At 47.1% G+C, this 25,772-nt stretch overlaps 1 protein-coding gene across 8 annotated transcripts in view; it reads left to right on the top strand.

Annotated features, from left to right (window-relative positions):
• The window catches only part of SLC44A3 (solute carrier family 44 member 3), an 81,707-nt gene that overhangs the window by 50,851 nt on the left and 5,084 nt on the right, over window positions 1-25,772 (top strand). For 4 of the 8 annotated variants that reach the window (XM_017346061.4, XM_002715848.6, XM_008264858.5 and 1 more), the window contains exon 12: window positions 849-935. In XM_017346061.4, coding sequence (XP_017201550.4) covers window positions 849-935 — 87 coding nt within the window. Of the gene's footprint in view, window positions 1-848; window positions 936-3,537; window positions 4,193-25,772 lie in introns of those variants that run through there. The other 4 variants (XM_089337053.1, XM_008264857.5, XM_070076938.2 and 1 more) reach the window with 3 other exon arrangements.

The raw sequence follows: 25,772 nt of genomic DNA, 5'->3' as shown, positions 1-25,772 counted from the left end.
TCATTCAGAACCACTGCAGTGCTGACAAGTCTCCAGATCAAGTTTCTTCCAATTGAATTAACACTGGGACAAGAAAATATCCATATAAGGCTGTGTTATTCCTGGGGTCCTCATCCTAAGCTATTTTAGGATTGTTTGGAGGGATTTTTTTTTTTTCTACTCTGGGCCTTGGGTAGGACATGGTCCTTCACCCCTCCCCCCAGCATTTTCTTTAACTGCTCATTCCTGAGTTATGCACAAATCAAGTTATATTTCAAAGGACCGATTTATCTCTTGAAATTTAGTCCTGAAAGTCTCACTATAGGATTTATTTTTCCAAAAGTTAGGCTTGATTATTTATGTGAGCATATAACCAGGAACCACAATGTATTATTTGTTTGGGGTTTTGAGTTTTGTTTCGTTTTGTTTTCTACCTCTGGGATGTGGATTTTTCTTGAATATAAACTTTGGGTTGAGAAAGTAAAGTATGCCATTTAAGACACTTGAGGGCAGATGAAGAGAGGTTTTTTTTTTTTTTTTTTTAACTAGAACCAGAGGCCTATTTTGCCTTTGCCATTGACTATGAGCTAGTCCTTTGGCCTTTCTGCTGAGGTTCACAGCTGCCACACAGGTAAGCTTGCAGGAGGGGCTGTTTGGTGGTCAGTAGCAGTACTAATACCGAGCAGTCCTGTGAGCAAAGTAGGGGCTCTTCCACCTGGAATGAGAATTGCCCCCATGTCCCCAGGTGTGTAATTCAGTGTGGGGAGCAAAGGGGCTCCAGAAACTGCTGCTGCTCATGCCTTCTCTCTCTCTCTCTCTCTCTCTCTCTCGTGTTTCACGCTGTTCCTGTGGTTGGACCCTGGTCCCAGCAGCACAGCCTATGCGCGAGGCGCACATTCAAATGTGGCCACTGCTGTTTCCAGTACCTCGACAAACACCTGTGCCATCTCAACCAGGTATGTTTCCTGTCACGTGCCCCAGGAACACACAGAGGGGTCCGGCTGGCAGGTTCTTCTGTAAAAGGGCAGATCGTGTAACTATTTTAGGCTTTCAGGCCATCCGGTCTCTGTCAGGATTGCTCACCTCTGCCATCAAACCACAAAAGCAGCCGGAGACAAAATGTAAACCAATGAGCGTGGCTGTGTTCATGGATGCTGACATGTGAGTTTCATAGGACTTTCAGATGTCAAGAAATAGTCTTTGTCTTTGGATGAATTTTCCAGCCATCTTAAAGTCATAAAAATCATTCATAGCCGCGGTCGGTGGAAAGCAGGTGGCTGGGCAGATCTGGCCCCCAGGCCGATTTGCAGGCATATACCCTAGGCTGTGAAAGCTATTCCTCAGATTCTCCAAGAGAAGTGTCTCTCCTTCCAGAAATAAAGAGGGGAAGGAGTCTTTCAAAGCCCTAGCACAGTGAATATATATCAACCAAGAGCTAATTTTCAGTGTCTTCTCCAAGAGCTATAATTTTCTTGAGCTAGGGAAAGAATTGCCTCCCTAATTTTTATATATTTCACCAGGCTTTCCCTTTTAAGCTATAAATATTCCTTTAAAATGATTAAAATTATATATTACAATTGTTTGAATTTCAGATGGTTTTTGTTCTCTTCTGAGTCTTTCAAATTGATGGAACTTTAAATATATGTTTTATTTTTTTGTAGATCATTTAGGAAATTTTAATAGCCCTTGACCAAATTTACACCAAACAGTATTTTTGTAAGTCAACAGATTGTTTCATCATTTAAATGTTCACAGAAACCTCACTTCTTATTGTTTCCCCTCTTCCTAATAAATGTACCACTGCAAGTAAAGGCAGTAATTACACCATCAGCGTTCAATGTCTTATAAGTGGTATTTAGAATGCCTTTCATTATTCACAGAGAAGGGTGGCCTTTTATAGTAAAACTTTTTTTAAGGCTCTTCCTAAGAATCTCAGAGTACCTCTTAGAACACATTTCTTGATCATTTGGATTATTACAAGTAGGCACATATAAAACACAGGAAAATACCGTAGCACCTTTCATAGTATTGGACCATATAATAAGTCGAGCCAAACTATGAATGTACTTGTCATGGGATAAGATAAGTGTGCGTGTATACCAGCTTACTTCTTAAGCATTTTGAGATACATCACATAACTGTGTGAAAACTATGACAAATTATAGGGATGCACAATGTCAAGGCTAAGAAACATGGACTAGAAAGTCAAATTCTGTTTTTTCTGTGTTCCTCTTTTTTTTTTTTTTTTTTTTTTTTTTTTTGACAGGCAGAGTGGACAGTGAGAGAGACAGGCAGAGAGAAAGGGCTTCCTTTTGCCGTTGGTTCACCCTCCAATGGCCCCCGTGGCCGGTGCACTGCGGCCGGTGCACCACGCTGATCCGAAGCCAGGAGCCAGGTGCTTCTCCTGGTCTCCCATGGGGTGCAGGGCCCAAGCACTTGGGCCATCCTCCACTGCACTCCCAGGCCACAGCAGAGAGCTGGCCTGGAAGAGGGGCAACCGGGACAGAATCCGGCACCCCGACAGGGACTAGAACCCAGTGTGCCGGCGCCGCAAGGTGGAGGATTAGCCTAGTGAGCCGTGGCGCCGGCCACTGTGTTCCTCTTTCACTCCAGTTTTCAACCTGCCCTGCCTGTAGGCCCCTTGTGGTTGCTGCAGGAGTGGGGAGATGGGTGAAGAGGAGGAGGAGGTTGAGGCTGGCTCTGTAACACCCCTCTCTGCCTTCCCTTTCCACCAGAGCAGCTGCACTCTGATGGGAGCAGGGGTGTAAAGCCATGAATGTTTCCTTTGAAGCCAAGACTCTGCTGCTGAGATACATTTGAAAATCACTCTCATCATTCTCGTGTTGGTTTTCTCTGCCCTATTGCTAAAGGACATACTCTCTACCTTTTGCAGTTCCAAAGCCTTATAGTAACCAGTCCTTTTCCCTTGCGAGTTAGAAATGGTTCCAGGATCATAAGTGGTATAGTGATGAATCCTTATGACAGATATACAAGGAGAGTAATTGTTCTTGAATCACAAAAAGGCTGTCCTAGCCTTGACCCCGGCAGTGGTGCATGCAGGAATAGGTCTTTGGGATTCCAATCAGGAGGCCCGCACACTAGACTGTGGCCTGAACAGCTGTCATGGAGTCTTGACCTGGGGGTGACCCCTATACAGCTGGGCAACACCAGCTGATGTGGGCACTGCTGGGAGGCCTGAGTTTTAGGAAGCTGAGAAAGAAAGGAAGAAGAATGTAAAAATAGTTTTAAAAAGAACTGATAGGAACACTGATGGAGATGGCAAGGTCGCTTCTCTGGTCTAAATCCACTCCGGGAAAGCAGGTGAAGATTTTGAGAATAAGGGTGATGACTGGATAGTGGTGATCACAGCTCTTGTTGATCTCATTTGGCAGTGGACAAAGGAAAGTGAGCTTGAAGTGAAAAAAAAATTCAGTTAGCTTTCAGAGACATTTCTGGGCATCGGAATGAGTTACTAGGGAGACCTTTGGCATCGCCGTCTCCAGGAATCAGATTTTAAAGGTCTGGGGCCTATCTTATTTAACTTGTTTTGTGGAATAGGAGCTGAGAAAGCTACAAGGGAATGAGATCCATTTGTTACCATCAAAAACCCAGATGCACTTCTGCAGTCAACATCAAGAAGCCCATTGTGTTTTACCAGTGCTTTTTAAAGCTTCGTCTGTCTTCACTAAATTCTGGGGGGAGGCAGGTGGCATTTGCTGAACCTTGTAGACAGCCTAAGGCTGTCTGACAATTCAGTGGCAGATTTTGGGGGTAAAACTCCAAATCTCATCATTTCTCATTTATTTGTCCCTCTGTATCATAAATACCAAGTGTATGTGTGTCTGAAAAAATTGTATGTGTTCACCTTCACATTCATTTATCGAAGAATCTTTTTTTTTTTAACTGTGTGTAAACCATTTGAACCTAACCATAACTAGGGAGGTGACAGTTCAGAAATGTGGGGCCAGCATTGTTTCATAGAGCACCAGCAGCCTATATGGGCAACATTTGGAGTCTTGGCTGCTCCACTTCTGATCTAGCTCCCTGTTAATGCACCTGGGGAAGCAGTGAAGGATAGCTCAAGTGCTTGGGCCCCTGCACCCACGTGGGAGACCTGGAAGAGGCCCTGGGCTTTGGCCAGGCACAGCCCCAGCCATTGCAGCCATATGGGGAATAAGCCAGTGGATGGAAGGTCGGTCTCTCTCTCTCTCTCTCTCTCTCTCTCTCTCTCCCTTTCAAATAAATAAAATAAATCTTAAAGAAAAGAAAAATGTGTGATTGTGTACTGGAATGAAGGCCGTGGAAGTCCTGAAGCGGAATATTTGTAATTGGGGAAGGTCATTAGCCTTGGTAGTTAGGAGAAATTTCATAGACGCAGTCTAACCTGAACATGGGGCCCCTGCTGGCATTCACGAGCTAATTACAGCAACAACAGCAATCGCTGTGGGCGATTGGCACTTCACCACATTGCCACTTGTGTGCTAAGCATTTTTCCTGCATTCCGCCAACTGTTAGTCTTTGAGGCCCTTTACGATAGCATCTGTAGTTTACAGATAAGGAACCTGAGTGGGTAGAGAAGACACATCCTTAGTGGCAGAGCTAGGCTTTGAATCCAGGTCTGTTTGGCCTCTGGGTGCATTTTTTTAAAATAGCCACAGAGGGATCCGTGACCACCGTCCAGGGTTGTTCAAGGCCTTGCCAAGCCAGGGTCCAGACAAGTGAGTTTGCTGGCAGAACAAGTCTGGTTATGTGGCAGGTTTTTGTGGGAGAGGACAAGAAAGGTGTAGAGTCACTGAGGGTGGTGAGCTATGAATCATGCAATTATAGATTAAGAAAGGCTGCGTCAGGGAGGCCTGGCCCTGCCCAGCTCACAGGCAAGTCAGTGGTTGAAGCTTCTAGGAGTCTTGCTGAGCTCAGAGAGCTGCAGGCAAGGAGACCCTGCGGCATCCCCACTCCCTCTCAGTACTTGCCAGGGCCCGGGCTGAGAAGCCCCTGTGGAAGTGGTGGCACTCCTTGTGGTGTTTTGTGTGTGTCCACATGCAGCTCCTTGTGGAAGTGTCCCCCTAAGTGCACATTCTTGTCCCTTGTGGACACACACACACACAGGTCGCAGTTGGTTTTAGATCAGTGTTCCCCAAGGAGCAAAGTCCATGGGTGGACCACAGCACTTGTCCTGATAGCTCCAAACTGATCTGAACACTCCAGAAAACTCTTTTTGATTTTTACTGGCAGAATTCCATTGGTTTTAATGTTTGAGTACCATGGGAGGCTCTTTATCAATCAGTAAAGTAGATAGTGTGTTATTAAAGCTCACAAAAATGTGTGTGTTTTCAACCAAAATTGGTGTTTTTGCTTAGTTTCCTGAACACTCAAATCCATTAATCCATTCAGGCCAGGCCTAGCTACCTGCATAGTTTGGCTGTGTCCCTGTGCAGTGGTGGGAGATGCCTGTGTTGTCAGTTGTCTTAATGAACATTTTACTTGTGTTCACCATTTGGGTCCCGTTCAGTTGGCTGTGTGTATCACTTGAACCATTGCCTTCCTCTGCAGTCTTCTTCCAGCGGAAGTGGGAGTAGGTATAGGAAGTGAGCTGAGGGCTGATGTCAAAGGAGTTGGACAGCTATGATTTCTATTCCAGTCTCGTGGGAGAAGCCCCTGGGCAAAGGAGACTCCTGAGTCTGGTGTGGCAACAGCTTGCCTCTGCCTCTTCCCTCATCGGGTAACTTGAGTGAGTCACCTAACCTCTGTGAGCTTCTGCAAAGTGAGCAATTGGGTTAAAATGACCCCTAAGGCTATTGTGCAGCTTGCTGAAACATGGAGTGTCCAGACCAGGGCTGGAGCATGCGGGTGCCCCCTTGCCCCCTTGCATGGGACATGGGGGTGAGAATGGGAAAAACACGGACTGTTTTCCAAAATGAAAGGGTCATTTTATTTCACGTTGTGCTTGGCCAGGACTTAACCTGTAATCACAGAGGCACACAAGGTTTCCATGTTGCCCTGATCCTGAGCCTCCAGAATCTGGTAGCACAGCTTAAGAATGTGAGTGGACCAGGAGGAGCCATGGTTATGTGTGATCCCCACGTTTCAGTGACACCCCGTTGTGCTGCTGGGTAGTGAGAAATGCAGCAGCTGGCAGTACAGTCTGGTAAGGCCCAAGCACCTGATCATTCTCACATCCCATTTTTTGCCAGGTAGTGATCAGCTGATGAGTCTGGGCCGGCTGTCTTTGAGGGGACAGGTGATTCTGGGGCATATGATGTGGTCGGTAGAGTGTGGTGCAGCCAACTTTCCCTACTTCCTGCTACCCTCACTCTTGGCATCTATCTAGGTATGTCCTGCAGTGTGAAATGCACACGTCTCTGCCTCTTTGCATTTGCCCAGCAATGCCAGCAGCTTCCTGATCAGAAAGGTCCCAGCCAATCTGCTGGAGTGTGGTGCACAGAAAACCTCAGTGTCTCGGGAAACAGACTCCCCTCCCCTCTGTCACCCCTAGTGCTCCCTCCCCAACCTGCCCTGCCTGCCAGTACTTCTTTTCTGTGAATATAATGTTGGTCTCTGTACTCTAGGCCTTTGTGGCAGACTCAACTATAATATCTCTTTCTCCCTCTCCTTGCAGTGAGCTCTGTTTCGCTGATTCTCTTTCTCACAGTCCATCAATAGCAAGAGCATGCGGTGACTTCCATGGCAGGTTCTAGTTCATCCCAAGCCAATTGGCAAATCTCCAGTGACTCTTCCTCCCTCTCCCCAGAGTAGCATGTGTGTCTCAGGAAAAAAAAAAAAAAAAAAAAAAGGCCAAGTCCTGAATATTGTACAATTTCTCCCTAACTTACATTTATTTAAAATGATGTTGAGGACCTTAAGAAGCAACTTTTCTTTCATATCTGACATAGCCATAAGGGGTGGTGTCATCACAGAGCATGCAGACAGCCGTTCTTCTCACCACAGCAGTGGTTCTGAATCCTCCCACTCGCACCAATTGGTTTAGAGTTATTCCCGGGCAGCCAGCTGATGGTGAGGGCTCTCAAGAGCTGCCCCAGGGGTGCGTTTTTAGGAAGAAACTCACAAGTGTGTCAATATGATAGTTTGCATTAAGGCTCCTGTATAGACAATGATAATCCCCACAGCCAGCTGTTCCGTGGCAAATGCTAAAACCCTGGCTTTAAATAGAAAGGAATGGAGGCACCTATTTTTTCAAGGCCCCAGACTGTCTGGGAGAAAACAAACTGAATTTTCTTGTGTCTTGGTGCCTGGCACAGAAGCTGCTGGGCATATGGGCATGGCTTTGTCTGGCTCTCCTGTGCACAGCCTCTCTGGAGCCCAGTTTCCACCTGCTGTGAGCATGCTGTAAGGGTCAGGGCCCAGGAGGGTGAGGCCCTGCAGCCCCCTCCAAGTGGGCCTGAGCCTCCTCTAAGTCCCTTTAGGGCAAGGCCCAGGGAGCAGCTGCCATCTTATATTAGACTGAAGTCCAATGACTTGGAATTCTACCTTCTTAGAGAGGCAAAGTAGCATTTGCTGAATCCATGATGGCATCAGCGTAGGGAAGGGAAGAAAATTTAGCAAGGGCACTGGGAATGGCAGGAAACTCTCCTTGAAGGCAGCTGAGCATTCAGCATTAATCGCTTGACTTTCTCTAAAGTGTGCAGCTCCTAAAGACAGGAATAGCTGCCTATTTATTGGGCACTTACTGTGTGCCAGCTGCTGGGCTTTTGTGCATTAACCACCAACAGCCTCACAAATCCCCTCTTCCTTGTCCAAGTTCTGAACGATTGAGAGATGCAAGATCAAGCAGGTGAAGATTAAAAATAACACCTTGAAACCGAATCAGCTGAGTGGAAAATGCACCACAGGAACAGTTGTAGGCAGTAACCTGGTTAATGTTTCACCCCTGAATCTGAAAGGCTAACCCAGGCCCAGCCAACAAGGTAAACCTCCTCCACGAGCTGAGAGGCTGTGTTCTGGGTGACAGGTGGACTCCAAAAGAGAGTGAGGGAGGGGCTGAGCCAGACTGTGTTCTGCTTCTCCTTCAAACTCGCCCAGTCCCCAAAGTCTGCCTTCTCCCCTGAGAGCAAACGAGAGGTATCACCTTCCCTAACGGAGCTCCCTGGCTATGGAAATACAAAGCCAGGGGACTCAAGACCACCCCCACACCAGGACTCAAACCACTCTTCCCCAGTCCACCAGGGTGCTCCTCCCACAAGGTAGGAACTCGGAGCCCCAGGTCGGCAGAGATCGCAGAACACCAGCCCTCACTAAAGCAGAATCTGGCATCCAGCAGCTTGAATGCCTCGACCAGGATTGCTCTTTCTGGTTCCCTCTTCTCCGTCTCGTGTCTTCTCCTCCCTGCCCTGAGCACATTGAGACAATACAGACAGATAAGTATGTCGCATCACACGGTGTGTTGCCATGAGGTGCTGCAGCCTACCTTTTGAGCGGAACTACATATAGATCTCCCCCACCCCCCATCCCTTGAGAAACATGGAAGACAGGACCACACTCACAGGGGCGGAGGGCAAGGAACATTTGGGTCCTGGAAGATCAAGGTCACACCCTTTATTCATGGCACCAAATCCTCGGCTTTCCTCTGTGCCCCACGAGCCTCCCCTGCCCTCCTCACAGTTCAGCCCTTCCTTATTCCAGAAGATAGCAGCCACATCTCCTGAGAGCTACTTCTTCCTTCCTTCTTACCCTCTTTGGATCAGGGTCCATATATCCATTTTCCAAAAAGTATGATTGAGTGAGAAGAATGAAAACCTTGAGGCCGACAGACCTGGGTTTGAATCATAGCTCCTTGACTTACTCTGTGACCTGAGACAAGTTACATCACCCCTGCTAGCCTCTCCCCTCTTGATCTCAAAAAGCTCATAGAGAAATATAATCGGGTTTATTTTGGTGCAAAAAAAAAATTGAAATCCATGTTAGAGCTATTTCATAATACACATTTTCCACAAATACTTTGAAGACCCCTTATGTAAAGCAAAATTCTTAATACCTACCTCACAAGCAGTTGGGAAAGCCAAAAAAGCTAATATATATAATCATTAAATCTTGGTACCAGGCTCTTACTTCATGCTCCATAAATGTTGGTTTCTTTTGAAGAGAAGCATTGGGTTACATTACTATAATCTACTCATTCATTCACCAAATACTGGAAGTCTAAACTGAGTATAAAAGTGTCTCTTTCCCAGGGTTATGATAAATAATTAAAGTGAGAATAGTGAGAATATTTGCAAAGGTCTCAGTTTTGTGCCTGGCAGATCGGAGTACAAACTGAATCAGTGGAAGTTGTCATTATTATCAGCCCACTAAGTGTAGGAGCTCCTGGTTAGAGCCTGGGGCGCTTGGGACACAGCGGAGTTCATTTGATGACTCAGCAAACTTGCTCAGGTAGGGATGTGTTAACATAATCGCATAGGCAGGGAACTTCTCTTCCAAGTACACCTTTCTCTTCCCCACGCCACCTCCAGCCAGAACCACTGCAGTTCTTTTTAGGGGAGCTGGATGGTTAAGAACGGTCCTTCTGGTCCTTGCAATCCAGAAAAATGCCCGAGTTTTCCCCAACAGAAAGGTTTATGGTGCAAGAAAATCTGGCGTTCAAATGCAAACCCAAGACCAGGGACAGAGAACCAGTGTGACCCAGACAGAGAAAGCCTGCCCCCACCCCACTGCCCAGAAGGTGGGCTTCAGAGCCTGTTTCTTCTGCATCCGGCCCTTGTTTCCTTTCTCTCCACTCCTGTTTATCAGCACTCAAGAGCCTGCCACCGCCTAGGAAGGGCACCGGGACTGTTTCCAACAACAGGGGTTTAAAAAGTCACTGGATCCAAGGAACTGCCATTGGCCTCACGTGAGACTCTTCACGAGCCTCAGCTCCGTGCTGCGTGGGAACCAGCGCCTGCTTGTTCTTTGTAACTTCTTGTCATGACAAGTCCCAGGTACACCAGAAAAACACTGAGGGAGGCTGCCTGTGTTTTTAGCTTTGATCTCTGAAAAACACCTTTGGAGTCAGCCAAACAACTCATAAATAAGGAAGCAGGTGAGATGTGCAAACCTTGCTCTGAGAGAGGGCGTTTGGGTGTGACCATCTGAGAGCCCCTCTCAATATTCTTCGCGTCTGCAGGCTGGTGTCTGTGGTGGGCTCCCCGCTTGCCTGGTAACTGAGGCTGGGCCAGGCCACCATCTGCCATCACAGTAGGCTGGGGTTGGGTGTGGGAGGCTGTTCAGAATGGAAGAGGGAACTTTCACAATCCAAGTTATCAACATAACCCCAAGTGCCTAAGGAATGTAAAGATTATAGATGAGTTTCATCATTCTCCAAATTCATTTAGTGTAGGAAATGAAATTAAGCCATGAAGTAGCTCCTACCACAAATCTAATCTTCCTGTTGATGGAGAGCAGGTTTGTTCGTGTTATTTCTCTGGTTCCTCTGGAACAGGGGTCTCGTCAGAAAGTTCTGCCTGCCCACTTTGAAATTCGCGTTCACCCCACCTCCTTTCCCCATCTTCCTTTCTTTCTTATTTATTTATTTTTTGACAGGCAGATTTAGACAGAGACAGAGAGAAAGGTCTTCCTTCCATTGGTTCACCCCCCAAATGCCTGCTACGGCTGGTGCACCGCGCTGATCCGAAGGCAGGAGCCAGGTGCTTCTCCTGGTCTCCCATGGGGTGCAGGGCCCAAGCACTTGGGCCATCCTCCACTGCACTCCCGGGCCACAGCAGAGAGCTGGCCTGGAAGAGGGGCAACTGGGACAGAATCCGGCGCCCTAACCGGGACTAGAACCCAGGGTGCCGGCACCTCAGGTGGAGGATTAGCCAAATGAGCCACGGTGCCAGCCATCTTATGTTTTTTTTAATTTAAGTCTTCACTAGTTTTCCTGAGGGATTCTTTTTTTTTTTTTAAAGATTTATTTGTTTACTTGAAAGGTAGAGTTTACAGAGAGAGAAGGAGAGACAGAGAGATCTTCCATCTGCTGGTTCACTCCCCAAATGGCCACAATGACCAGGGCTGGGCCAGGTTGAAGCCAGGAGCCAGGAGCTTCTTCCAGGTCTCCCACATGGGTGCAGGGGCCGAAGCACTTGGGCCATCCTCTGATGCTTTCCCAGGTATGTTAGCACGGAGCTGGATCGGAAGTGGAGCAGCCAAGACTTGAAGCAGTGCCTATATGGGATGCCAGCACTGCAGACAGTAGACTTACCCTCTATACCACAACACCGACCACACCTTTCTAAGCAAGGCACTGTCTGTGAGTACATTCCTCAGCTGTCATTCTCCAGTAGTCTTTGTCCTAGATGTTGAGACTTGTTGGGAGAAGGAAATGATCGTCAGCCAGAGACTAGAAAATGTATTCATGAAAAGAAAAATAAGGATACGTGAGTCATGGCAATTGAGGGAGTAATAAGCCACTTCAGTTTAGTGCTTGCTAATTCTTGTTCTTGTTCTGTTACAAGTTGGAATCTTATGATGCTCTAGACTACCATTACCTGCATCTCTTCTTTGAATGTCTTCCTCATGGGTGTGGATCTCAGCCACAAACTCAGATGTCCAACAAGTACTATATTTTGTTTCTCAAACTAATTTTTAAATTTGAGCTCCATTCTACTGGACTGACACAAAACTTAATCTCCTATCCTTGGGCTCTCATCTTGTGGAGTTATATGAGGTGTCCAGTGTCCCAGGCGTTAGTAGAGGGAGGTTGCCCTTGAGACATTCCCATCATCATGAGGTCTTCAGGGCTTCTTGGGAAGCAGGAATCTTTTGCAAGGCCACCTATGTTCCTGTCTGCCTAGATGTGCTAGTGGTAGGTGATGAACTGCCCTGGTCACCTACAAGCTCCATATCTGTGGAACCCCCTCACTCCTGGGCAGACAGGACCTTGTGAGTGGCTGTGAAAGAGCCTTGCCACTCCTCCATGATCTGCTACAAATAGCAGACGTCAGTCCTCCCTTCATTCCTGTCCCACCCAGTGCTGTGTAGAAAGAAGACCTACACTCCAAGAACTTTGTCTTATACTGGAGTCCCCTCCTTTCTCCTTTTCACCTGGAAGCGAAGGCCTTAAAGAAATAAAGTTTTGGAAGACAGAGCCTGTAGTAAGAGTTGCAGACTAGATGCCTTCTTGCCCCCTTCCCCACCTGGCACCCTAACCTCACCTAGGGGGATGAACGTATAGCCTGAGTCTTGCTTGAATGGGAAATGCACAGAGGAGAGAAAGGAGAAAACCCTCAGGAGAGCATAAAGTAAAGCATTGAGCATATATTAGGGATAGCTGTGCAGTCTCCCTTCAGTCTAGTCTCATCTCCCTAGACGCTTGAGAGACAGATTCCATGAAAAGTAGGAGAGGAAGCAATTCAGAGAATTTTGGTTCAGTTGGCTTTCTTATGTAGGTGGGGCTAAAAAGTTCCTAAAAGTTTTGGCAAGTAGATCCAGGCTTAGACAACTCGCCAGGTGGTTTCATCTGCTCCCTCCTCCTGCCTGTGCAGAATGCTTCAGTTGGCACAGGGGTGGGGTGAAGAGTATTTGCCAGACTTTGCATTCATCCAAGGAATGAGACAGCTGAGACTGAGTGACTTCATCAGGATGCATCTCAGCGGGGGTGGAGAAGGGCTCTCTGGGTGTGTTTGTCCTGCCTCCATCTTGCCTCCATCAAAGCAACAACAAAGAAACTTGGTGAAGTCCAAAAAACATAAAGCTACAGAGCTGACTTTTCTCATTGGAGCTATCCTAACCACACCTTGAACTGACTACAAAGGAAACTGCTCTCTGAGCAGAAGTACCAGTGGAGAGGGGAGGCTCAAATGGGAGATCCAGACATCAGTCTTGGGAGGTTCAGACAGAAAACATCTGTCACACTAAAGGCACAGTAATTAAGACAGTGATACTGACATAAACACAGTATATGCTAGATAGACATATAGACCACTGGAACAGGGAAGAGAGCCCAGAAATAAACCTTTGCAATTATGGCCATATGATCTATCTATCTTTCTTTCTTTCTCTTTCTTTCTTTCTTTCTTTCTTTCTTTCTTTCTTTCTTTCTTTCTTTCTTCCTTCCTTCCTTCCTTCCTTCCTTCCTTCCTTCCTTCCTTTCTTCTTTTAAATTTATTTATTTGAAAGGCAGAGTTAGAGAAAGAAGAGAGAGAGAAAATTAAAAATAGGCAAAGGAGACTTTGTCAAACTTTAAAACTTATGCATATCAAAGGAAACAATCAGGGTGAAAAATCATCCCCTGGAATGGGAGAAAATAATTGCAAATCACATTTGGTAAGAGGTTAATATCCAGACTATATAAAGAACTTGTATAACTCAACAACAGAAAAAAACTCCAAATGACCCAGCTAAAAAATGAGTAAAGAACTTAACAGAAATTTCTCCAGAGGAGCTATAGAGATGACCAATGAGCACTTAAAAAGATACTTGGCATCATGAAGCTTTAGGGAAATGTAAATAAAAAAAAATCACCTCATTCCCATCGGGATGTCCATTATAAAAGAATAGAACATAACAAGTGTTGGTGAGGAGGTGGATAAGTTGGAACCCTTGGGCATCACTGTTAATGGAAATGTAATTTGGTTTAGTATGGTAGTCACTCAAAAAATTAGAAATAAAATTACCAAATAATTTAGCAATCCCATCCCTGGTACGTAGCCAGAATTAAAAGCAGGATCTCAAAAAAGATATTTGTACACTTAGGTTCATCATAGCATTATTCACCATAGCAAAGAAGTAGATGCAATCCAAACTATCCATTGGTGTGTTGATGGCTAAGGGAGATGTGGCACTTACATCCAGTGGAGTAGACTGCCTTTAAAATAGAAGGGAGTCTTGCCTTACACTACCATGTGGGTGAACCTCAAGGATGGGATGTTAAATTAAGCAGTCACAAAAGGACAAATACTGTGTGATCCCACTCACGAAATATCCAAAGTATTCAAAAATGATAGAAACAGACAGTAGGAAAGTGGCTACCAACAGCTGGGGACCAGGGGAGGGAGAAGTCATTTTCAGTGAGTTCAGAGTTTCCATGTTGCGAGGTGAAAGAGCTGAGGAGAACTGTCACACCACAGTAGGAATACACGTAACACCCCAACTAAGCTCTACCCAGAAAATGGGTAAGGTGCTAAGCTTAATGTTTTATGTTTTTTAACCACAATTAAAAAAAAGAAGAGTAATTTATTACAGTGAATGCCTTTTAAGCAAATGTGTTTTTCTCCTAAGAGTTTTCCATTGCAGGGTGGACCAAGCGACGGTACAGCTTGTATATGTATTCCTGGCAAGCAGCACCCTGTTAGTTTATTGCCAGGCTGCTGACACTAGGCCTTTCTCATCTGGCCTGATGGGTCAGCTTTGGCCACGGCGGCCCCACACCCACCAGCAATGTGTTTGCGGGGGGACAGACCCACAACTCAGGATTATTTCCCCAAAATGTGCAACTCAGGAAAAGCGCATCAACATTCCCATTTCTGCTCTCCATCTCCCACTTGCAACTTCCTCAGTTTGGAGCTTCAGATCAGAAATGCTTGATGTGCTCTGAAGAAACCAACCTTTAAAATATATAAATGCAGTCATTTATGATTGAGTCTGTACAGTATACCAGGTACCCAGCGAGAGTTTTGCATATGCCGTCTGTGTATCCTCTCGAGTAGGCAGTGTCTTAGTTCATCTGCTGTTGCTGTAACAAAATACCTGACACTGGTATTTCTTTCTTTCTTTTTTTTTTTTTTTTTAAGATTTCTTTGTTTATTTGAATGTCAGAGTTACACAGAGAGAGAAGGAGAAGCAGAGAGAGAGAGGTCTTCCATCTGCTGATTCACTCCCCAATTGGCCACAACGGCCGGAGCTGCCCCAGTCCGAAGCCAGGAGCCAGGAGATTCCTCCAGGTCTTCCCATGCAGGTGCAGGGGCCCAAGGACTTGGGCCATTTTCTACTGCTTTCCCAGGCCATAGCAGAGAGCTGGATGGGAAGTGGAGCAGCCAGGACTTGAACTGGCACCCCATACACCACAGCACCAGCCCCACTGGGTCATTTTTAAGGAAGGACATTTCACTCCCGTGTCTGGAGGCTAACGTCCCAGATGGGGCAGCCACACTTGGTGTGGGCCTGGTGTCATGTGGTTACACCGCAGAACCGCAAAAGGGGCCGTGCAGAAGAGGAAGCAGGAGCTAGGGCAGCCTGGCTTGCTTTTAGAACAGTATTCTCACAATAACTAATGCAGGCCTCAATCCCCCTTAGCAAGCCAGTCACTCTCAACGGCCCCACTGCCCAACGTCTCTACAATGGCAGGCAGATTTCCATGTGAGTTTTGGAGGGAACAAGCCATACTCCGAGTGTTAGAGAACCTGCTGCCCACTGCCCATCTTTGGAGGAGGGACAGCCAGGAAGAGGCAGGAGAACAAGTCTGCACCCCCAGCCACGGGATCTAGGGATAGTTTTACCAGTAGGGTGGGAGAGAGTGGTAAATGGAAATGCTGGCAAGGCAAGTTACCGGCAGGGGAGGGGTTGGAAGGCCAGTCTAGAGCAGTTGTGTCCTAAGAAAGCAGGGATTTAAAAAGATACGGTCAGACCCACTGTTAAAGCTTAAGACAAGGAACTTTCGGGGAAGGAATGGAGAGATAAAACAAGAGGTTTTTAAGTTTGCAGTTTCAGGGGAAACCCAGTTAAGGGGGAGTCCCAGCTGCCATCACCCTGATAGCGCTAGGTAAAACCCCTTGTGCAGATAAGGAAACTGAAGCCCAGAGACTGAAGAGCTTGCTGGGATGGCTACACTGAAACCAGGTGGTCATCTAGGACTCCAGAAGCCACAGACTCACCAGTTTCATTGTGCTTCCTGGAGTCCTTCTCAAAGGAGCAGGAGGAGGAAAGCAGTGGTGCTCACTAACCAGGGACAGGCCCATCTGTTTAATCTTTCTAACGAAGCTGAAGTCAGTACCGGCGCAAGCCTTGCTCATCCTCTGCGTTTCCCATTTCCCAGGTCCACAGCCTGATCTGGCCTTACAGAAGAGCAGGCCTGCCTCTGGCTCACTCATTTCCTGCACTGATTATGCGTAGGTCCAGTGAGATAAATGGACATGACAGTGCTCTGTAGCTGGGAAAGAGCTTATTGGCCGGAGGCAGCACTTCCCCTTCCCCACGGCCCTCAGTCCTGGACCTGCCTGCTCGCAAGAACCCGACAGTGGCTGTGCTGCGTTTTCATTGTAGGGTGCAGAGCTCTGCTGGCAGATCAAGGGAAGGTCATGTTCAGCAAGATGTAGAGACCTACTGGGGCTTTTTCTAGATCTGTGCAAGAACAGGGCCCTCTCACACTGAGCACTGCCAGTGAATCCCCGATTCACGTTCAGCATCATCACCTCCCCTGGGTCACGTAGCCTTCGGAGAGACCGTTTCCTCCTCGTTAAAATGAATGGTTCTCCTAGGGGACAGCTGGGCTGCCTTTTACTGAAGGAACAAATGAATCAATCAACTGCGAGATTTTTATGAAGAAATCATCCTTTGTTCAACAAACATTAGCCCATCAGAGAGGGTGGGGGTCAGGAAGGAGACAACCTCTGCAAGCAGAGGGACTGCATGGGTGACGTGCAGGCGACATGGAGCATGCTTGTAAGGTGGCAGGCCTGGGTACCCCTTACCAAGGAACACCAGGCCCACTCCAATGGGGAGGCTGTCTTTGTTGGAGGGGCTGCAACTCTTCAAATCCCTGACAAAGTCAGAATAATAATGAAATGCACTATAATCAGGAGGCAGGAGGAAGCGCAAAAGGACTCATCAGTAACACTGCTTAAACTCAGAATGCAGTGTAAAAAATAAGTACTCTAACCTCTTAATATTTTTTATAAGGTTTTAGCAAGATCTTTCAGAAGGCTCCATCTTTCATGTGAAGGTCCGGTTTGCAGTTCAAATATTCCTTCAGTTTCAGTTTCGTTTTCTTTGTGGCAGTCACATTAGCAGTTGGGCCTGTATTTAAGATACTACATGGAGCTAGGTTCCATCTCTCTGTCCACGCTGCGTCCTTCTGTCTGTGATATGTGTACAGGAATGTTGGGGTGAGCTCCTGGCGATGCTATTTAGCAATGTTTTTTTTCAGAGGGGTGGGATCAGACTGAGTTTCTTGTTTCTTTTTTATCTTTCTGTGTTACTTTGTTATTTTTTATGATGAGCATGAAATTAATAAAGCCTTGATTCTAAAAGTTAGGCAAAAATCCATCCCATTTTAAAAGAGCAGAGGCGACTGCCCAGCCTCCTCCCTCTCCTGCTCACCTCCCGCCCGCCCGGTCAGACCCCGAGGGGACTGGCTCGCTTCCCTACTGGCTAACTCCCTGGACTTTTGTTGGTAACCTGGCGACCAGTGGATTCCTGATGGGATCTGAGCAGTGAACACTGGGCCCTGGGAGGCCCAGAGGCTGTTTGTGTTTGTGATAAAAACAGAGCTCTGGATGGAACTGGCTGGGGGCGGTTGCTCCAAGCTGGCCTGCACGTCCCAGGCAGGGCCCTTCGTTGAATGGCACTGGGGTGTCTCCGGACTCGGATTTCACCATGTTTCTTTGCATCCTGAGGCAGATCTGAATGCCGGTGTGATTTGTTCATCGTTCAGTTTCTCCAGTTTGTTTTACTGGTTCTTGCTTTATTTTGAGTTAATAAATATCAGCACTCTGTTAAGACGCATTCCTGAAATAAAGCGGGCTATTCATGGCAGGGTTTTTGGCAAATACCTTCCTCCTCTATGGAGAGAAACTGTTTATTTTTTGAAGAGTCAACAGAGACTCAGGTTCACCATTCTGCCAGCAGAAGCAGAACCCCTGCCGCTGAGCGAGGGGACCGAGGGCCACGCTCCACGCGTGGGGACAGAGGGCAGAACTGTGCAGACGTGGGGTTGGACTTCGGGAACCAAAAACCGCTCTCGCTCTGTAAGAGCTATGATTAACATTCTTGGATCACTCTCAAAGTAAGTGAAAGAGGTGCACTAGCTTTGCTGTTAGCTGAAAGTTCCCTCGAATTGCTTTCATTTTGCCATAGTAATTAGAATTTTCTGTAAAACGGGAGTATTAATACCCACAATGATTCCTTCACCGAGCAGCGGTGAGACAGCGAGGTGATGAAATAAGAGGATGAAGGGGGTGTGCCAGGGGTTGCCTGGTCCACTGTGACGCCCACCACCCACATGGCCACTTTAGCAGAGAGCTTCAGAGCCAGCAGACACCCTTCCCAAGCAGGGTACCAGGCACCTAGGGTGGGACGTCACCTAGGAGGCCTCTCAGCCAGGCTGTGGTGGCGAGCTGAGTGGAGCCTAGCTCTGCCCACTGAGCCATCCTGTCGCGTCCTTGTCTCTTTGGGATGGCGCAGCTCAGGACAGAGCTGCTTTATGACTTTGAACCTTTGGGCAGGAAAAGCAGAAAGTGCAGTTCAAAGTAAATGTTTTCCTGCAGATGGGCTGAGTGAGTCAGAGGCCCATTTCATGGCAGGGTGACGCAACACGGCTCGCCCGCGTCTGACCTGGGCCTGCCGCCCAGCCTCGCTGCCCTGCCGCACCAGGTTGAGGTTGTTGAGAGGACGGCGTGAGTGAGTGGTCCGGGGAGGGCGGTGTGGAGCCTGGTGTGCAGTATGCACGCAGGCCGCCTTCGCCACTGTTATTTATTGGCATTGCACGCCTGCAGGAGGTGCACGCCTGCCTGAAGTGAAAAGGCATAGATAGATACGAATCGTGAGGCTGCTGTGCCTGGCCACTTGGGTTCTGTCCTAAGGCATCTCCTGAGGAGCGGGGAAAGGAGCCAGAGCAGCTGAGAAGAGCTGCAGTTCCTAGAACTTGTATTTCCTCCTCAGAGAAGAGCTCGCTGTCCTGGGGCCTGGCCCCTGGCCTGTGACTGCGCCTGGGGTCAGTGTGTGCAGTGGCCACACAGCACTTAAGCCCACCTCCAGCACAACGCTGTGGACATCATGGAGCTACTTGGGGGCACCCCAAAGCTTGGGGGGACAGAGCCTTGGGCAGTGCAGAGCTTGTGGCTCAGCAGAAGATGGTGATGAGGGGCATGCACCCAGAACTTCGCCTGCAGTCTGGGAGAACTTCCAGAAGCTCAGGCCGAAGAGCAGGGGGTCCTCCCCACCTTCCTGTCACTGCCCTGTCTTGTGCTCCACAGCGAGGCAGTTCAGCCCCAACAGGCAAGGTCTGGCTCAGGACTCCTGCAGACCCGTATCTGCCCCACTCCTCTGCTGGGCCCCTCACTCCAGGGTCTGCACAAGTGACAGCTCAAATCCCGGCTCCACAAAGTCTTCCCTGTTCACTGCCTGGCTGTACACCCTCCTCTGCTGCTCCGCAACCTGTTGCTCTTGTACTTGTGTTCTGGTTCCTGGTTCGGCCGTGCAGGACTGCCAGTGATGTCCCTCCCCAGCACTCCAAAACTTGGGACGGTGCCCAGTAGATGATGGTCTGAGAAAGCTTGAAACTGGTCAGCCTGTGCCTAGCAGGAGTCTTTTTTTTTTCTTTTTTAAAAAATATGATCTATTTTATTTATTTGATAGGCAAAGTTACAGAGAGAGAGAGAGGGAAATTCAGAGAGAGAGAGAGGTCTTCCATCTACTGGTTCACTCCCCAATTGGCCACAACAGCTGGAGCAGGGCTGATCTGAAGCCAGGAGGCAGGAGCTTCCTCAGGGTCTCCCATGTGGGTACAGGAGCCAAAGCACTTGGGCCATCTTCCACTGCCTTCTCAGGTGCATTAGGAGGGAGCTGGATTAGAAGTAGAGCATCTGGCACTTCAACTGGAGCCCATATGGGATGCCGGCATTGCAGGCAGCAGCTTTACCCACTATACCACAATGCTGGCCCCTGGAGTCCTTTTATTTAAAAAAAAAAAAAAAGATTTATTTCATTTATTTGAAAGGCAGAGTTAGAGGGAGAGACAGAAATAGAGATTTTTCTTTTGCTGGTTCAATCCCCAAATGGCCACAACAGCTGAGGCTAGGCTAGGCTGAAGCTAGAAACCTGGAACTTTATCCAGGTCTCTCACTTGAGTGGCACGGATACAGGCCCAGGCACTTGGGCCATTACCTGTTGATTTCCCAGGTGCATTAGCAGAGAGCTGGATCAGAAGTGGAGCAGCCTGGACTAGAACCAGCAGTTTAATATGGGATCCTGGTGGCATGGGTGGAGACCTAAATCCCTGTGCCACAACTCCAGCCCATAACAGGAGTCTTTAATCTTTTTTTTTTTTTTTTTTTTTGGAGTCTTTAATCTTAATCAAGAAAGGGAATGAGAATTGGCACCAAGGGTTGCAAGCCCACCATGGCAAAGTTGTGGATCTTTTGCATTTTTGTAACTTCAATTTCTTTCTTTAATTTTTTTTTATTTTTTTAAGGAATACAAATTTCCTAAGTACAATTTTAGGAATATAGTTATTTTTCCCATCATACCGCCCTCCCACCCAAACTCCTCTCCTTCTTCCTCTCCCCTTCCCAGTTCCACTCTCCATTAAGATTCATTTTCAATTAACTTTGTACACAGAAGACCAACTGTATACTGAGTAAAGATTTCAACAGTTTGCACACGTGCACACACACACACACAAACTGAAAATTAGTTTTATAGTTAACTCTCATAATACAACTCATTGAGGACAGAGGTCCTGCATGGGGAGTTAATGCACAGTGACTCCTGTTGTTATTTTAACAATTAACACTCTTATGTATGTCAGGGACCACCTGAGGCTCTTGACATGAGCTGCCTAGGCTATGGAAGCCTTTTGAATCCACAATCTCCATCAGCATTTAGATAAGGCCATAAGCAAAGTGGAAGTTCTCCCTTTAGAGAACAGTACATCCTTCTTTGATGGGCACTTCACTTTGATGGGTCTCACTCACAGCGATTCTTCACGTAGAACATTTTTTGCCACAGTATCTTGGCTTTCCATGCCTGAAATGCTCTCACGGGCTTTTCAGCCAGACCAGGAAGCCTTAAGGGCTGATTCTGAGGTCAGAGTGTTACTTAAAGTGATTGTCATTCTATGAGTCTACTGTGTGGACTGCTTCCCATGTTGGAACAGTCACTCTTTTTAAATTCTATCTATTATTATTACTAGACACTTTATCCTAATTATGTGATAACTTTAACACTTAATCCTATCTATATGTTCACTTTAACACTTAATATGATCACTTTAACAATTAAGATGGCATTTTTACCACCAACTTAATGGGATTTGGAATCCCATGACAAGTTTTTTTTTTTTAATTTAATTTATTTGAAAGAGTTACACAAAGAGAGGGGAGACGGGAGAGGGGAGGGGGTCTCCCATCTGCTGGTTCACTCTCCAGATGGCCGCAATGGCCAGAGCTGTGCCAATCCAAAGCCAGGAGCCAGGAGCTTCCTCTGAGTCCTCCATGTGGGTGCAAGGACTTAAGGACTTGGGCCATCTTCCACTGCTTTCCGAGGCCATAGCAGAGAGCTAGATCGGAAATGGAGCAGCTGGGTCTTGAACTGGCACCCATATGGGATGCCAGCACTGCAGGTGGCAGCTTTAAACACTACACCACAGCACCAGCCCCCCATAACAAGTTTTTAAAATGTACCCTTAGGAGTAAGTCCATAGGAATATATGCAGAACTATACAGCTTACAGTTACAAACTTGTAACTTCAATTTCAGGACACAGGGATATCCATTTGTTTTGTGAAACTAAAGAAACACACACCCTGAATTTTGTCTGGCAATAAGTTAAAGCTACCTCTTGATTGCTTGCTTAAAGAGTAGCCTTCAAGATGTTCTGACTCACTTTTGCAACCAACACAGAGAACATGCTTCCTAATCCTTATTAGAGGCTTTTTTCTACAGAATACACTCGCGTGGTAACCCCAAGTTTTGTCAGCTGGGGAAGATACACGTGTTCCGTGGAAGGAATTGTGATCTTGAAAAATTAGCCTAGTCCGTCTTCCAGCTGCTTGAAAGGATGCAGCTTCTACTCGGGACGAGTATTAATTGGCTAATGCTGAAACTGCAGAAATGTTCACTCCCCATCCTGCGCCTCCAGTGATCCTTCCCTCCTCCACCTCTTCATTCAGACATTAATTCTAGGTCTCTGTTGCACTCAGGGTTGAATCTCGTGGTAGAATGTTGCTGCATAGTAACTGCTGGAAGGCACATGTAATTTCCCTGTCACAGTGTTTTTGATGCCCTCTTCCAGTGAGCAAGAAACATTAAAGAAGAGATAAATGGTTGTGGGCCCCCAAATCTGTGGAGTCAGCACATGCATGAGAAAGTCCCCTTTTAACCTTTAATCATCCTAGCCAAGGAGCAAAATTGATTTTTATTGCTTATACGCAAGGGTGCTACATTGATTTTGAGGCAGTGAGCTTCTGGAAAAAGAAGTGCACATAAAAACTGTATGCCCCCCTCCCGAACCCTGCATATGACTCAGAAATAACCTCAATCTTGGTTCAGAGCTGGAGGCAGAGCCCGAATGCGAAGAGAGTGAGTGGCACATGGCGGAGCCGGCACTATGAAGCAGGCCTCCCTGCAGCCTGGGATGGCGGAGAGGCAGGCTCCACTCTCTCTGGCCCCCTGGGAGAGTGATTAAGGCCCATGGACAAAGGAACCCTGGTCCTCTCCATCCACACCCCCTCACACACTTGCAGAGCGGCTTCTGTGTTCCCAGTTGTAAATGATATCGTCGGTGAGGTCTGGCTGGTAACAACCGCCCTTTATGGCACCGTGTCCGTGTGCCTGGTGCTTTGCTAAATGCTTTATGGAGAGCGTGTTCTTTAATCCTCCCGCAGCCCTTTGCAGCAGATGCTACAGCTCACTTTATAGATGAGAAAATTGAGGTCTCAGTTTAAGTTGTTTACACAAGACCCACAGCTCGTCAGCTGCAGAACTGGGATTTGAACTCAGACAGTCTGGCTACAGAGCCTGTGCTTCCTGTGACCACGACGCTTTCAAATAGCAGTTGTCCTCCTGGAAATACAGTGTTCTGCCTCACTGACTCACCAGGGTGCCTACAAGATGCTTTTGATCTTGGTTTCCAGTCCGCGAAAGAACAATCCTGATTCCTCACTCGCCCACCCTACAGATGTGTTTTGAGTATTAATGAATGGTCTGTGGGGTCTCTGAGAACCTTAGATGATTGAAGATTCTTAGTTAAGTAAAATGAGCAAATGTGTTTCTACAACTCTACCCACGGCGCAAATCCACACACTGAAGCAGCTGGTTTGGGGTTTAAAAGCAAATTTCATGTCTAGTCTGGGTAAATCAGAAACCCAATAGTCTGTGTGCACTACCACAGAGGCAGTTTCACAGGGATTTAATCTGCCATGCGAGTGAAAAATCCCCTCTGAGCAAGCGTGGCGCCTGCTAGGCAGGATGGCCCCTGGCCTTCTTGAGACCAAACAGTCCTCTCCCGTCAGCCTGGGTGAGGAGAGACTCGGTAAGTTGGGTCAGTCCGTTCTGTGCCCTTAATCCCAGACTTGCTACTCTTGACCCCTTCTTCCTCTCGCTCTGACTAGGACCTGCGATGTGGGGGGTGAACCAGCCCAGTAGAACCCAAACTAGTCTCCTCGTGGCATTTCTGAAGGGTTAATTTGTATATCATGGGATGAAAAATTCAATGCTTTTCTAAGCCAAAATAAATGACAACCCAAGCAGGTAGTATTCCTGTGCATTTTGATGATTGTAAATTCTTTTTGATAGCTGAAGTGCAAATTACATTTTTAAAAAATATTTATTTATTTATTTGAAAGGCAGAGATAGAGAGATAGAGAGACAGAGAGAGAGGTCTTCCATCCTCTGGTCCATTCCTCAGATAGCCACAATAGCCAGGGCTGGGCCAGACCAAAGGCAGAAGCCAGGAGCTTCAGCTGGTGTCCAACCTGGGTAGCAGGGGCCCAAATACTTGGGCCATCCTCTGCTGCTTTACCCAGGCCATTAGCAGGGAGCCGGATAGGACATGGAACCCGCACCCATATGGAATGCCAGTGTCACAGGCAGCAGCTTTACCCACTATGCCACAACAACGGCATTTTAAAGATTTCAAGAGAAATAGGAGAAATAGATGGTCTTGAAATGATGTGATCCTAAGAGGAAGGTATTTTAGAAAAATATTCTCATGTTGTGGCTGACGCTGTGGTGTAGCAGGTAAAGCTGCTACCTGTAGTTCTGGCATCCCATATGGGCGCTGGTTTGAGTCCTTGGCTACTCTACTTTCAACCTAGCTCTCTGCAATGGCATGGGAAAGCAGTGGGAGATGGCGCAAATGCTTGGGCCCCTGCACCTGTGTGGGAGAACCAGAAGAAGCTCCTGGCTTCAGATCGGCTCAGCTCTGGCTGTTACAGCCATTTGGGGAGTGAACCAGCGGATGGAAGACCTCTTTCTCTGCCTCTGCCTCTCTATAACTCTGCCTTTCAAATAAATAAATCTTTTAAAAAAATTCTCATCTGAACATAAACACATATATATTTGTTCTCTCTGGCTTAATGTTATTTCTGGAAATTTATCCTTAAATTATTCCAAATCAGGAAACTAAGATATTAGTTGCAAATATTATAATATTTACAAACATTATAATAGCAAAATATTTGGAATTAATATGTCCCCCTCACCTCCCTGACAGATGTGTATTAGTTTAAAACATTATAGGCTGGCGCTGTGGCTCACTTGGCTAATCCTCCACCTGCAGTGCTGGCACCCTGGGTTCTAGTCCCAGTTGGGGCGCCGGGTACTAGTCCCGGTTACTCCTCTTCCAGTCCAGCTCTCTGCTGTGGCCCAGGAGGGCAGTGGAGAATGGCCCAAGTGCTTGGGCCCCTGTACCCGCATGGGAGACCAGGAGGAAGCACCTGGCTCCTGGCTTTGGATTGGTGCAGTGTCGGCCGTAGCAGACATTTGGGGGTTGAACCAACGGAAGGAAGACCTTTCTCTCTGTCTCTCTCTCTCTCTCACTGTCTATAACTCTCTCTGTCTCTCTCACTGACTAACTCTGCTGTCAAAAAATTTTAAAAAAATTATAGAAGTTATGTAGCAACATGACATTCCATACTGTATAAAGGAAAAAGATGTACAGTTGTGACGCTGCACCATTTACATTGTCCATTTCTCATTCCAGAATTTCTGTTCAGTTTGTTTTCTACTCAGCACCTTCCTTTTTCCTGCCGTCTGTGAGCGCCTTGCAGCCCCTGTCCTTCCCTTATCTCCTTAGCACCACACCATGCTTCCCCAGCCTGCTGCCCCGCTGGTTGTCAAGGCACAGATTCCCCTCTCCCTGTGCTGTTCATCTCCTTGGAGCGCCTGCCAGTCATTCCCACCTCATGGAGGGTTATTGTCTGTTGGACCCCACCATTCTCTGGCCTCAGAGATGCCCTGGTAATATCAGTGGTCCCGGGTAGTGCATTTCCTCACCACTTTCCTGGGATGGTTGGTTGATTTTGAGTTGGGTATGAATACGGAGTTTGTGCCCAGAGCTCAGTTCCCTCATAAGAGCCTGGTCATTGCTCTGATCCCTGAAGGGTTAAATCCCAGCGCCTAAAGCCTCACTCACCACATGCCTAGTGCACCTTTGGGTCCAGCTCTCACAAATCACCAGGGGCTGCTTTCTTTCTGGCACCCAAACTTCCTTTCCTGCCCTCAAACTCTGCTGTGCATTAAAGAATAATTTATGCCTTACTCATCATTTCCATATGTTTGAGGTGGGGCGTTCAAACCACCATGCTGATGAGACGTATTTATCTTTTCCATCTACTGTAACTATATGAAAATATATGTGACTAAAACCAGAGACTGGAAAGACTTGGAAAAGAAAATGATTTGTTATGGGTAGAGAGAGTGAGTTTATACCAA

Source organism: Oryctolagus cuniculus, chromosome 7 (assembly GCF_051225735.1).
Source record: "Oryctolagus cuniculus isolate XC-2025 breed Fujian yellow rabbit chromosome 7, ASM5122573v1, whole genome shotgun sequence".
NCBI classification, from domain to species: domain Eukaryota; kingdom Metazoa; phylum Chordata; class Mammalia; order Lagomorpha; family Leporidae; genus Oryctolagus; species Oryctolagus cuniculus.
Note: the sequence above shows the minus strand (reverse complement) of the source record. Positions and strands in the feature narration are given on the sequence as shown.